The following is a 14,189-nucleotide window of genomic DNA, read 5'->3' on the forward strand; positions in this document are numbered from 1 at the left end:
AAAGCGCAAGGGGCGCAACCCATGTACACAGGAAGTATACAAAAGAGCCCACTACATGAGCTTTAAACTGAAAAGGACGCACAAAAATCTATAAATTCCGTAAGCGTTGAGGCTTGCGAAGAAGACCCCAATACCCTCCAAGAGAAGAGTGTTTGTAGCACCCTTTGCTTCAATTCTGTAGTGCCCATTTCATGATCCTCAAAGCTCCGCACATTCCTCTCTCTCCATAAGGACCACATTACACACAAAGGAGCCATCCTCCAAATGTGCACGGTTGATCGCTTTCCCCTTTGCCCTCTCCAACTTCCCAAACATTCCTTCAAACTCCCCGGCATCACCCACGTTATACCAAATAGCTGGAGGATACCTCACAAGGTTACAACTATATTCAAACTAGAAGCCCTAAACCCATCCTCGAGCCATCAAAAAAACCCCCACAAACATGATTTTAGCATCCCAATAAATTATGAGGGTTGGCGGGTATTCTAGGTTGTGGGGTCTCCTCTTTACATGTGACATATCTCGGCCTACCGTTGGGGGTCTCCTACAGGGCTAAACATATTTGGGATAGTGTCATTGAAAAGATAGAGCGACAACTGGTTAGTTGGAAAATGATGTACTTGTCCAAGGGTAATAAGGTAACCTTGTTAAGAGCACATTTTCTAATCCGCCCAAGTATTTTATGTCCCTCCTTCCTTTCCCTGCGAGTGTTGCAAACCGTATTGGGAAGCTTCAACGTGATTTCTAATAGGGTTGGCTATGCAAAGAGTTCAAATATCACCTAATTAGCTAGTCCAAAATTTGATTCCCTCTCTCGAAGGGAGGGCTAGGAATTCAAAACTTGGGGATGTTCAATCATGCTCTCTCAGGTAAATGGCTTTGGCGCTATGTGCATGCGAGAGATGCTTTGTGGACAATAAATTTGGCAGTTCGTGTGGTGGGTGGTGTTCTATTGAGCTGTCAAATGCGTTTGGGGTTGGGATTATGGAAGAATATTAGGAGTGGTTTGGGGAATTTTTCATGTCGCACAAGATTTGAGGCAGGAGACGGCTCCAAGATAAGATTTTGGAGTGATCAATGGTGGGAGGATGTCGCCCTTAAGGAAGCCTTTCAAGATTTGTTTGGTATTTCTTGTACAAAAGATGCTTCCATTGCAACTCACTTGAGTTTTTTGATGGTTTAAATCAGTGGACTATAAGCTTTGCTGTAGCAGCACATGACTAGGAGGTGCATGTCTTAGCCTCAAGGTGTTGTATTCAGCTAGAGTGAGAAGAGGTAGTGAAGATAAATTGTAGTGGGAACCCTCCAAAAAAGGGTTGTTTAAGGTGAGATCCTTCTATTGTTCCTTGGTCTATAGAGAAGGTTACCGCTTCTCTTGGAAGAGAGTTTAGCGGACTAAAGCTCCCATGAGAGCGGCATTTTCTGCTTGGTCGGCGGCTCTAGGTAAGATCCTTACCATGGATAACCTCAAGAAGTGGCACGTCATTGTGGTGGACAAATGTTGCATGTGTCAAAGGGATGGGGAGTCCATAAACCATTCTTCTTCATTGTGATATGGATTATCCCATTTGGATTGCCATTTTATTTTTAGTCGTTTTGGTTTGTCTTGAGTTATGTCTAGATGTGTAGTCAACCTGTGTACTTGTTGATGGACTACCAACAGTACACAAAGTGATGTTGTGTGGAACGTCGTGCCTACATGTCTTTTATGGTGTTTATGGAGGAAAAAGAATAACATTCTGAGAGGACATTAGAGAAGATTAAGTCATTTTTCTTTAAAACTTTGTATTTTTGGACAGCTGCCTATGCTTCTCCTTTAACATTTAATTATAGTGATTTCCTTGTTCTTTTTGTTCATTCTAGTTAGGTACTTCTTGTATACTTCTTGTGTACTTAAGGGTACCTTTACACTTTTAATGATATTTGCTGATTACTTATCAAAAAAAATAATATCAAAATGAAAACAGCAGCAAACTTAGCCACTAAAATTTACCTGCTAGTGGATGGACTCAAATCATCCAAATCAAGTAAAATATCCCAAAGTAGCATCACAATAGGATGCAATACATGATCTTCTAGAGCTACAACAGCAGCTGCAGTAGGTATTAAAGCATCTGCAGCAACTGCCCGAACATCATCATCGGGGTCCTCCAACCCAGTTTTACATGCAGGGAGAATGCTGCCAAGCAAGTCATGAAGCATCTCCTAATCAACAAAACAACCATGAGATACAAAAGGACAGATCACAAAGTAAAAGAACAAAATAAAATATAAAATATAAAAAAGAAAAACCTTCCACATAGTTATGACTTGTATTTATTGAATGCAAGGTTACAGATTAACCAAAAAAAACGTTCAATACAGGTATGGCTTGTTCTGCATGAATACACGGTTACAGCTTAAAATACAAACTGAAAACTTGTGACTAACTAAACTAAAGTTACCATTATCATTAGGTGCATTTCCCCAATTTCAACCACTTTATAATGCATCAAACATCTTTGTCATTGAAACTAGAATTTTTCTTCTCTTGTCTCCTTTATGCACACCAACACGGGGCTCCAACTTCCAACTTTGTCAACAAAACTAACTCCATAGGTTTGATTAATCAATAAGGATTTATCACATATGATAACCCGACATGCATTGAATGCACAACCACATGAAATTACCAACAGGGCAATCACCAGCTCAAATTGAAAAAAAAAAAAAAAAAAAAAAAAAAATTAATCCCTTGAGGACCAATTGTAAAGGAGAAATATGGTTTTAAGCACAAACACGTTGGTTAAGTCTAAGAGAGAACAAGACAAACTTAACAAGTTTCAACAAGCATAAGGCCATTGTCTGCACAGATGTAAACATGAGAAAGTTTGCAAGACCATCAGATACTTGGATTGAAAAATATTCCCTAGCTGAGAGACCTAGTGTTGTATGCTATGAGATGGCTTCTAGAAAATGGAAAAGAAAATTCCTTCTAAGATTGACAGTTGAGTTAAGCCACGACACCATTTGAATATGCTCCAACCAAGCTAAGCAAGGTTTGAATTGAGAATTATAAGTTTATAGTTGCATTGATAACAAAAAAGAATCAAGTGCTAAATAGCATTGACCATTGGATTGAGATCAGTTAGCTCATTAGATTTTTCATGCCCCTATCAGAGGCCAAAGACACTGGGATAGACCAGCTATGCACAATTCGCAATTAAGATGCCATCTATTGTACAGGGACCTAAGAGTTACGCAGCATCAACTTCATAAAACATAAACAACTTAATGAAACGGACTTGGACAATAATATGAGCTCCTAAAACAAAATTCTTTGTATGATTATTATGAAATAGACTTCCATAGAAGGATTTCTTGACAAGATGGTTTAAAGTACTAATGTATTTCCTTTCTGAACACAACAAACTAGATCAGAACCATTTCTCCTCACCATGGCTTAGGCTAGGCACTCACTTTTTTGGCCCTCTTCACTCCACTAGCCCTGATTGGCGGATGGAAGTACCAATGTCAGTCAGCTGGTATGGTATATAAGATCACTAACTCCTCACTTGTAAAATTATAGAAGATCCCCTTTGAGTTTAAGATCAAACGTCCCCCAAGTTTAGCCATTGCACCCGGGATTTTGCTTGAAGAAGCTCCTCACCGTCTAGGGCCCAAAAAAGTTTGGTCAATTGTTCAATTCAGGTGTTCTGGCCCTTCAGACTAGGACAGATATCTTCTTAAGTGGGCGAAGATTTAAATAATAGTAAATCTAGAAAAGAAGAAACAACATGAAAAAATTGATACATTTTCTCTCATTTCTTGAATAAGATTTTTAATTACCAATAAAAAATGAACAAGGTAATTAGCCTTAATGTCTTCTTTTTTTCATAGGAATACATATGGTTTTAAATTGTGAAGATCCAATCCAAATAGGATAGTAGCACAAATGGTTTAGGACTGCCATAAGATATTGTCAATGTTTGGGTGTGTCAATCTAATTCTGCTTATGAATGAAAAGAAAGAAAACAATTCTGCCTTCCAAATCTCACAGATATGCCTTCTTAATTGCCTAGGGTCCAACTTGCCAACATACGTCCAACCATTTCAGGCATAACTCTACCCTGAACAGCACAGCCCAGCACTCTTACGCATTAATTTGCATTAAGAAATTCCAATAGATGGCCACAAACAAGAAGCACGTCACTATACCCAAGGATCATAGGAACTCAAAACTCAATATTACATTCAAATTCAGGACGACAACACACATTATGTACAAAAGAAATGTTTTGACACATTTAAATTTAAATTAGGTACATCAATCTGCACAAATTCAAGGAATCTGACGCACACCAAACAACCATGAGAATTATAAAGCATAAGCAGTCATTGCATGTGATAAACCTAACTTGTAGCAGATCTAGAATTATCATAGTAAATGGTGTGTACAACAAAGATTTACCTGCCGCACAGCAACCAAATACTTGATACCCAAAAGACTCCCGTGACGAATTTCCCATTCTGGTCTACACTGAACAAATAAGTACGAAAAAAGCATCAAATTTACCAATCAAAAAAGGGTAAGGATAAGAATATAGAAATTCAGTATAAACAATATAACATAGGATAGAAGGAACACCATTAGAACACATTTACCTGCATTTTCAGCAATATATTTAATGTTTCATGAACTAATGTGGGATGCATGTACTTAAACACAGCACCTAATGCTTGCGCACAGGTTTCCCGAACAGGGGCAACAACCTGATCAGATACATAATCACCAAATCTGCAATAAAATATAAAGAAAATAATTGACATTACTCAAATATGGAGAGAGAGAGAGAGAGAGAGAGATCCGTGACATAATAGGAAGCAAAAACAGCAAATGGGGAATAAAAAGTAACAGGAAGCACATCAAGAAGTAGCAAACTCTTGCTACAAATAGATCAAGAGGAAAAAGAAATTAATAACTAAGCTCAACAATATAGTCTAAAGATACAGAATATAAGACCTACCGGTCTAGAGACAGCACACACAAAACACGAATTGCACATTCTTGAAGAAATTCACAATTTTTTAGCCAAGAATGCCTAGCCAGTTTAACCAAGTTCATCAGCTCACAATTTTCAGGAATATTCTTCAGCATATCTGCTTTTCCAGTGGAAACTTTATCCTCAGAATAACCCTTTGTCTCTGCAGTATCAGCAGCATCTTTACACGAATATGATACACCCTCAAGGGAAGATTCTGGCTCTACCTTAACAGAAGTAACATTCAGTTGACCATTAAGCTGTCCAGAAGGCAAATTCCACCCATGATCAACCTTCACGCCGAAATCAAAATTACCAACCTCACTGGAAGAGACAATTGCAGCCATAGTTGGGGATGGCACATCTTCAAACTTAGGCCTCTTAAGATTTGGCTCATGCCCATCTGCTGGAACTTGCATATTCAAATCAATCTCTCTCTCTCTCTTCATTGTGTTTAATATGCCTTTATCTTCTAGTTCAACAAATAATCCACCATCCAAGCTCAAGTCAGGCATAAACACTCCAACAGAAGCTCCTTGATGGCTTAAAATTTCCCTCAAAGCCATGACACTACCATGGCGAACCTCCCAAACTGGACAAATATATAGTCAGACAAACTCTATTTTGAAAGTGAAAAGAAATCAGTGAAAAATAAGAAACATAAAGCCCTCAAAGGATCTACACCTCAAAAACCCGCATAAACCCCACCCCCCCCCCAGGCAAAAAAAAACCAATAACAAAAACAAAGGAAAATTAAATAGCTTACCTGGATCAAACATTTCAAGGATGAGTTGCTCAAAAAAACTATGGAAAGGCCACCGTCCATCTCCATCATGCTCCAAGCTGTCTTCGCCATTATTAATATCCAAAAGTGCCTGCATGAGAAGCCAAAAACAAATTGTTGCATCTGATGCCTATGCAGAAGTCAAAAACAGAGGAAGCTAATCAACGAACAAACCATTCGTTGGCAAGCAAAAACAAAAAATGAATTACATGTTGTAGATAACCATCATAAGATATCGAAGCTCTAAAGAACAAAACAACAAATAAGCTGAAGCAATCCGGAGTGCATGGAAAATCAAAACTGCAGAAGTTCTAAGCACAGTGACATTCCATTAAGATTCGTGAAATTTTAAGAAAAACACAAAAATTAAAAAAAAAAAAAAAAAAAAAAAAAAAAAAAAACTAATTTCAGATGTTGGAACCAAAGTGTCTACATCATATAGCACAGCATCCTTTCCAGGTTGTAATTGTTTTTTTATTGTCTTTTCTCATGTCCATCATAATCTACAAGCTTCGTCAGTCTTTAGACCCCTGAAATGGCAGAAATATTTGTAAATATGGTGTACTAATATAATCCTAGTACAACGCTGAGAGGGAAATTCCTATTTTTCACCAATTATGTTATACTGGATCAACATGTTGAACACCACAACCTTGCCTCTGTTTACATAACTTTGTGAAGATCGCTCTATACGACAACTCTTGTGCATAATGGACTCAAACAAATATACATGTCCCATCACATAGCTTCAAAGAAAGCAGTCATCAATACAATTTGACAGAAATGACCCATCTGGGCAAAGGGAAAAGAGTAGACATCTTTACGGATTGAAATTCCCTAGAATTCCTTTTAAATTTGAGATTCTCAAATTCATAAATCTCAACCGTCCATCTTATCTAAGCGTCTAAAATAAATCATATTTCCAAATTTAATGAGAAAGCTACTAAGTGACAAAAACATGGCTTCCTCATTTAATAAGTTTCCTCGTTAAATTCTGAAACATGGCTTATTTTAGACGCTTAGATGAGATGGATAACTGAGATTTATGAATTTGAGAATCTCAAATTTAAGGAGAATTCTAGGGGATCTCAACCCCATCTTTACAGGGTGCCTATGGTCCATAACAAGAAGTTATGAAAATTCAACTGCTAACTCACATGGAAGCTCTCTTGGTACAATTGGAACACATCCATTTCTTAGAGGGCCATGATGAAGAATCTTTTCCAGCATGTTTTTGGACTTGACATTATTTGCAATGTCAAATAAAAGACTGACTGCCACCCTATATAGAAGGCATTCACTACAAATCAATTTGTCACTCGAAAGGCAGATGAAGAATCAAATACCTATCATTTTCACTGCCCATTCAAGTATGAGACTTGGTCTTGTTCTCTAGGAAGGTTTGTATCCCTCTACTAAAATGTCTTTACTGCTGTTAGATAAAGGGTGGACGTCCTACATTCGTTTTGTAAGTGGTATTCACTGAAATATTGCAAATATGGCATTGATACTCACTAATCCCAAGGGGTAGCTTAGCTGGCTGGGTACCACATCTCATGAAGTAGAGGTCATTAGTTCAAATCTCCCCTTCTCCCTCCTTTTGACGCCAATTACTTATCAAAAAATTACTCACCTAGTGCCCTTTTGGTGGACAAGCATTCCAAAATATATTCAACACTATTATTGATTTTCACAAGGTTACGCATCCATCTGTGCACTAGATTTAACTTCTTTGGATATTTGGTATACATTGTACATCATGTGCGTACATGAAAACTTATAAAATAAAAAAATAGTCATAGTCGATACTTTCACAGTAACATATAGTGCTTTACATTCTAAAACTGAAAATAATTTGAAAAAAAAAAAAAAAAAATTCACTTTGACAAAAAAGGTCATAGTAACACAAATCAACTAGCAAAAAGCAATGCAATAATCATGAAACATTTGAGCACGCTAATAGCATGGATATAAGAGAAATAAAAGAAGAATGTAGCCCAAAAATATTTAAATGAGGTAGTATCAGTCCATTTGGATCATAGAAGGATAAACAGCCTAATACCTTATCACAACTTAATGAATCAGGAAATTGACCCTTCAATGTTGCTGTGTTTTGAGCATGTAACATCTCCGTATCTCCATCTTCAGACCAACACTTTGTTTGGTCTTTCGAATTTACTTTTGCTTTTCGTTTTAGGAGATTCAATTGCCTTGCACTTGGCCTTTTAGATATGACACTAGGAACAATATTTGCCACTAGTTGCTGAATATTATGCACAGATGGCGTTGTGTAAACTCTTTGGTCTATCCCATTGCCAAGGGAGTTAACTTTGTGCAGAATAAGGTCCTCATCTCTTATCATATCACTAACATCCATGAACTGCTCACAAACATCCAAACCTACATAAAGGAATAATCACATATAGCTTAAAGACATGCAAGTAAAATTCTAATTTAGAATATAATATTGATTACTACATTTCACTAAATACACGGGTTAAAACAACAAAAACAAAAAAAGACACAATGAATCTGAAAAAATACAACTCAGGTAAAAATTTAAAGAGATTGCAGATCGTGAATGCCTTGCTAATGAAAAAAAACAAAGGAGTAACCAACCAAAAAGAATGTGTATTAATAATACTTGGTTGAACAGTATAAAGTTCAACTCCCTACACAATTGTCCTTGTGTAGCTCGTTTTAATATAGGAAGAATCCCAAAAGAATATCTGAAATATATAAAAGAGAGAAGGAAAGAAAGAAAATCAATTTCAACAAAAACCTTGAAAAAATAGAAGATTACAAAAACATTTTTGAAGTCCATCTCTCACAAGCAAACAAAGAGCAAAAAGTGATAAATCCATAAACAGAAGCACTTTCGCCCTAAAGTAAAAATGTTCTAAGCTTCAATTAGTCACCCCAGCAAATACAAAAACAGCCACTTCAAAAGAAACATGATTAAGAAGAATGTATATTGATAAGTAATAAGTGTATTATCAAAATGCACAGAGGGCACAACCTATGTATACAAAATAATATATGTATATATATATATATATATATATATAATAAATAATATATTTTATAACATATTGTTATTAATATAGATATATATTAATAAATAATTATTATTATTATATATATATACTTGGTTACCAGTTATAACCGGGTATATAAAAATCCCAAAACCGGTAACTGGACTGGGGTACCCGGTACTGGTTTTAAAACCGGTTTCCTAGTTTCCGAGTTACCGGTTGGTATCCGGTTACCTGTTTGTACCCGGTTATAACCAACCAGGTTGACACCCTCAAGACTCTTTTAAAATGCCCCTCAAGATACTTGGGCTCCCCTTTCAAGCTCCACCAAAATGAGCAGTAATGTCTTCAGGGATCTCCAACGAAGCTATCAATGCCAGAGCAGGATGGCCCGAATGGGCACTCGTGCTCTCACGCACAGCCTGAGCTCGAAAAGGCAGCCCATTACTCTTTCTCACTCTCCACATGAGAGTAGGTCTAGATTAGGGCCAAAACAAGCAATGGGCTTGAGACCCATTAGTACAAAGCGGTCCTTCACTTGTAGTTAACACCCTGTTGAACTGAGCCAACGTTGTAGAGCTGAAACTTGTGTTCCACTAGAACGGGCCAGCTCATCAATAGAGAATTCAAGGCCAATACTCTGGCCAAAATCAACTTTTGTCAACTAAACGGTCCACTACCCTTTTTTAGAGAAACCAAGAGGTTCCTAAGGGCGTGGATATCCTCGTCATCACCAAAATCACCCCTAGCATCCGGCAATTATTTTGTACTAGCTGGATTTTGAGGATGCTCTAACACACACCAGGCTCTCTCCTACCACTAGCCCCCCCAAACCATCGATTTTCTAGCATTGTGATTACTGAAAGTGGCCTTGTGTAGATTGCGCGAGTCTACCCCAAACTTACTAGAGCCTCTGCATACATCCATTTACCAACAGTCTCAACCAGTGCCTCAATCGGCACTTTCAACGCTCCCACCAATGCGTTACCACCCATTTATGTCACATGAGAACCACCTAGAAACTTCTAGGTCGACAACACTCAAGTGGTAAAAATCTAATGTCTTATGCAGCTTGAGGGCGAAGCCACTCTAGCCAATACCTTCTCTGCCTTCTGAAATCACAATACAACCTCTCTGACCAACACCACCATACTCTGCAAAAACCAACCTCAGACGACTTCACAATACAACCATGGTGTTCTAACACACCATGTCGATTACAACATCGTTGAGCAAGGAAGGTTTTAGAACCAACCCTGGACGACTTCGTGAAGTCCTTCATCCCATCCGCTTGACGAAAAGCCTCCACCATAGCCAACAGCCAACACAAGCTAATTTGTCCAACGAAAACTGATTGAAGGACCCCCCCTACTTTCAAAAATCCGATGGGCTAAAACCCCCTCCACGATTACAAACTCGTAGGACATGACTTCAAAATGGTATCGACTCGAAAAAAACCCATGAAAAAAAGCTAGAACGAAAAACCGGCATGTTGTCATTACCAGAATTTAAAAATTTAAAAATTTAAAATAAAAAAAAATAAAAAAATAAAAAGGGCTAAAGAGAAATGTCAACACGCGTTATCATGCGCTGAACAGAGAGAGAGAGGGGGTTACTAAACAAGTCTATCTACAGTAATACATATTTGTTTAATGTAGAATTGTAAGACAGATGAGGAAACATGCATGCAATTGATCATTTCTTGGGGCATTTTTCACAGTTGCATTAATTGTACTAATAATACTCAAACTTTGCAGCTTTTCTCCCTCTTTTTTTTTTTTTTTTCTTTCAAGGCACCAAAGGTGGCGCAACCTTAGTACATTGGATACAAAAAAGGAGCAACCCATAAAAGGCCAATAAACAATAACATCAATAGTACAAACACTTCAAATCATGAGAACTAGAAATAGAAATATTATAGAACTTCACTTCAACTTCCTAAGAGCTTTGAAGCAAATTCCTGGGGTTACTCTCGCCTGAGTACAGGCGTGTGGGTGGCGCGTGTTCACTGTTTGGGTGTCTAGATTGTTAGTTGTTTTGGTTAGCGTTATCGCTACTTTGAGAAAATGGATTGTGGAGTCCAAAACTTTTGAGTTACTGATTAGAGTGGGCCTTCAAGGGTGAGGTTTTTTGAAAGAAGTAATAGGAAACAAAAAACCATCTTTCTGCAGAAGGATGAGGTGCTGTGGTTGGCACGCATTTTAAGGACTTGGTGGCAGTGGATTCTTCTGAGGTTTTTTGGGACCAATCTAGAGCAGGGTATCCACGGATAATCGCACAGAAATGTGCCAACAGACATGGGAGGTTCTTGACAGTAGAAGAATACAATGGTAGGCATAGGAGGGGCTCGATCATTGTACCAGAAGGACGTTATGGCCAAGGATGGACACGTCTCATCTCGGAGGTACGGCTGGCTAAGTCTTCCCTGTGTGAGTCTAAGGAAGTCAGGGAAGTTAATAAGAATTATGTCAAAGGTGGAAGAAGAAGGAGCTATGTGGAATTTTTGGGGTCTTCGCTGCAGCCGACAGAGGACTGCTTCAATGACTTCGCTGAGCCAATAGCCAGGGTGCCAAGGTGGTTGAAGGAGGCTTCCACAGAAAAGGATAAGCAAGTCCAGCTCTCAACTATTCTGGAGGAGGGTGTGCACAAGTCTTCAATTCCGGCGAGGTCAGTCAATGGCGGTAGGGAGGGCTCGGTGAAGAACCAGTCTCTTGGGGGGGAGGGAACGTGTAAACTAAAGGTAAGGGAACCATTGGGTGTTCATAGGGGAGCTCCGGCGAGCAGGTTTCTGTCTCCGGCGAGCAAGTCGATCACCACGACGAGGCTAACAACTTCGATTTGTGGTGCTGATCACGTGAAGGGATGGGAGGGAGTAGGTAGCCACGTGCAGACATGGTTTCGTGTAAAAGATGATCTAATAAATGCTAAGGATTCGTTGAGTAGATTGAAAGGCGAGGTAGACGTGGGTCTTGATAGAATTGAACGTGCGATTAGAGATGTGGAGGGTCTAAGCACTCTTTCCAGGTCTGGCGGGCATTGTGATCATGGGCTAGTTGGAGGGGACAAACACAAGAAAGTAATGGCCTAGCCCAAGAAGGCTACTAGGGGAAGGCCCAAGCATGGAAGGGGTGTTCAGCCGTTTAAGATGTATTTTAGGAAGAAGGGAGCTCGGCCCGTGGAGAAAGGTCGCTCCGGTGGGCATCGCCGGCAATTCCGCAAGCCCCGATGGTAGGTCGTTGCACTGCGACAGGGAGGCCCACGCCGGTTCTGTTCTGCAGATCGTTTCTACGCCTCCAGCAGAGGTGCCGACAAAGGCAGCCTCGTCCAGTGAGGGGGCGGCGAGGAACACTCCGGCAGGGGAAGGCGTTCTGGGAGATGATTTGTTCGTGGGTTCCATGATTAAGGCTACAGCGATGTTGGATTTAAGTGTTCAACCTCCGGGCTCCTTGGTTGGTGTGTCGGACTGCTCGACGGGAGGTCCATATGCTCCGGCGGGAGTCGCCGGTAACCCTGTTTGTCCCGATGTTAGGTTGTTATTCTACGATAGGGAGGCCCATGTCGATTCTGCCCTGCAGTTAGCATCCTCATCTCCGGCAGAGGTGGCGGAAAGGGGAGTTTTGCCCAGTGAGGGGGCAGCGAGGAAAATTCTGGCAAGGGATGGCGTTTTGGGAGATGATTCGACGATGGGATCCATGTTCAAGGCTACGGCGACGATGGATTCCCCAGTTAAGGCGCAGAGGTCTCAATCCAGTATTGCTGACCAAGGTGTTCTGAAGGGGGACTCGAGCATATCTGGTCCAGGGATTTTGGGCAAGCAGCCTGGTAAGGGGGTACCTCTGGAATTCTCTGGGTCTACTGCCGGTGACAGTGAGGAGGCCGGGAGGGGAGGTTTTTTGGGGAGCTACTCCGATGAACAGCTTATGGATGCTTCTGTGCTGGGCATTCTGGGTAAGGAGCCAGGGCTTTGCATAACACAGCTGGATAATTTGGTGGGAATTTCTAAATCAGTGGAGGGCTCAATTTCCCAGGAATCTTTTGTGCCAAAGTCTGTTTAGGAGGAGCAGTTGGAGGTGCAAGAGAGGACTTTTATCATTGAGGCATGCAAGGAAGTTGGCCTATCTTGTGAAGGAGAGGAAGGAAAGCTTGAAGAGACCATAGGGGTTGTAATGGCTGACAACAAAGACAAAGAAGTGGAGAGGGAAGTGTGCACTCCTGTAGTCAAAAAAGGTAAGAGGGAGCTTATTAACTTGCAGTCATCTGTCAATTTTTTGGAGTTTTCGTCACGGGACAAGAATATGGGGAGGGACAGTCGTGTTAAATCATGAAGCTTAAAATTCTGTCATGGAATGTGAGAGGATTGAATGAGAGGGAAAAGAGGTTGAGGATTAGAAATTTGCTTAGAAGTTGGAAGGCTGATGTTTGTTTCCAAGAGACGAAGATGGACTTTATATCGTATACGCTGGTGTTTTGTGGGGCAGCATCTGAACATGTTAGATTTATTAAAGCTCTCATTATTGGCTTCGAGGCGGTCTCAGGATTAAAAGTTAATCGGGCCAAGTCTGTTTTGGTTCCAGTCGGAGATTCGGTAGAGACGGATGAGTTGGCTGGTGTTTTGGGTTGTGGCACTAGTTCTCTGCCCTTGAAGTACCTGGGTCTTCCGCTAAGGGAGTCCTTCAAGCAGTTGGCTATTTGGGATGACATGTTGGAGAAAATTGCTAGAAGGTTGGCCCCTTGGAAGCGTTCTTATTTGTCCAAGGGGGCGAGGCTCACCCTCATCAAGAGCACCCTATCCAATCTGCCCACCTATCTTTTGTCTCTCTTTCCCATTCCTATTTCCGTGGCGAATCGTATTGAGAAGATTCAACGGGATTTTTTATGGGGGTGGGTTCAAGGATGAGACTAAGTTCCATTTGGTTAGTTGGCAAGAGGTATGTTCTCCGATTGCTGAGGGAGGGCTAGGGATTCGGAGCTTGCGTCTTTTTAATCAAGCTCTCTTGGGGAAATGGTTATGGAGATTTGCAAATGAGGAAGAAGCTTGGTGGAGAAGTATTTTGGTGGCAAAGTATGGGGTGGATTGGGGGGGTTGGCGCACTAAAGTTCCTCGTGGAACGCATGGGGTGGGGTTATGGAAACACATTTGTGGGGTTTGGAAGTCGTTTCGGGGTCACTTCAGATTAGATCCTGGTTTGGGGGGGAAGGTCAAATTTTGGGAGGATTGCTGGTGTGGTGAGACGTCTCTCAAGGATGCCTTCCCAGGTCTTTTTAATATTGCTTGCAATAAGGATGCTTCCATTGCGGATATTCGGGAGTGTGTAAATGGGATGGTTCACTGGAATGTCACTTTCACCC

The 14,189-nt window shown here is 40.4% G+C and overlaps 1 protein-coding gene across 2 annotated transcripts in view; it reads right to left on the reverse strand.

The window, feature by feature from the left end:
- RGD3 (ROOT GROWTH DEFECTIVE 3) overlaps window positions 1–14,189 on the reverse strand; it is a 50,233-nt gene that overhangs the window by 18,265 nt on the left and 17,779 nt on the right. For both annotated transcript variants that reach the window (XM_059572376.2, XM_059572375.2), the window contains exons 7-12: window positions 7,868–8,205; window positions 5,788–5,896; window positions 5,007–5,613; window positions 4,645–4,777; window positions 4,451–4,519; window positions 1,994–2,205 (exon numbers count right to left, since the gene is read on the reverse strand). In XM_059572376.2, coding sequence (XP_059428359.2) covers window positions 1,994–2,205; window positions 4,451–4,519; window positions 4,645–4,777; window positions 5,007–5,613; window positions 5,788–5,896; window positions 7,868–8,205 — 1,468 coding nt within the window. The remainder of the gene's footprint in view (window positions 1–1,993; window positions 2,206–4,450; window positions 4,520–4,644; window positions 4,778–5,006; window positions 5,614–5,787; window positions 5,897–7,867; window positions 8,206–14,189) is intronic.

Source organism: Corylus avellana, chromosome 10 (genome assembly GCF_965113065.1).
Source record: "Corylus avellana chromosome 10, dhCorAvel1.hap1.2, whole genome shotgun sequence".
Taxonomy (NCBI): domain Eukaryota; kingdom Viridiplantae; phylum Streptophyta; class Magnoliopsida; order Fagales; family Betulaceae; genus Corylus; species Corylus avellana.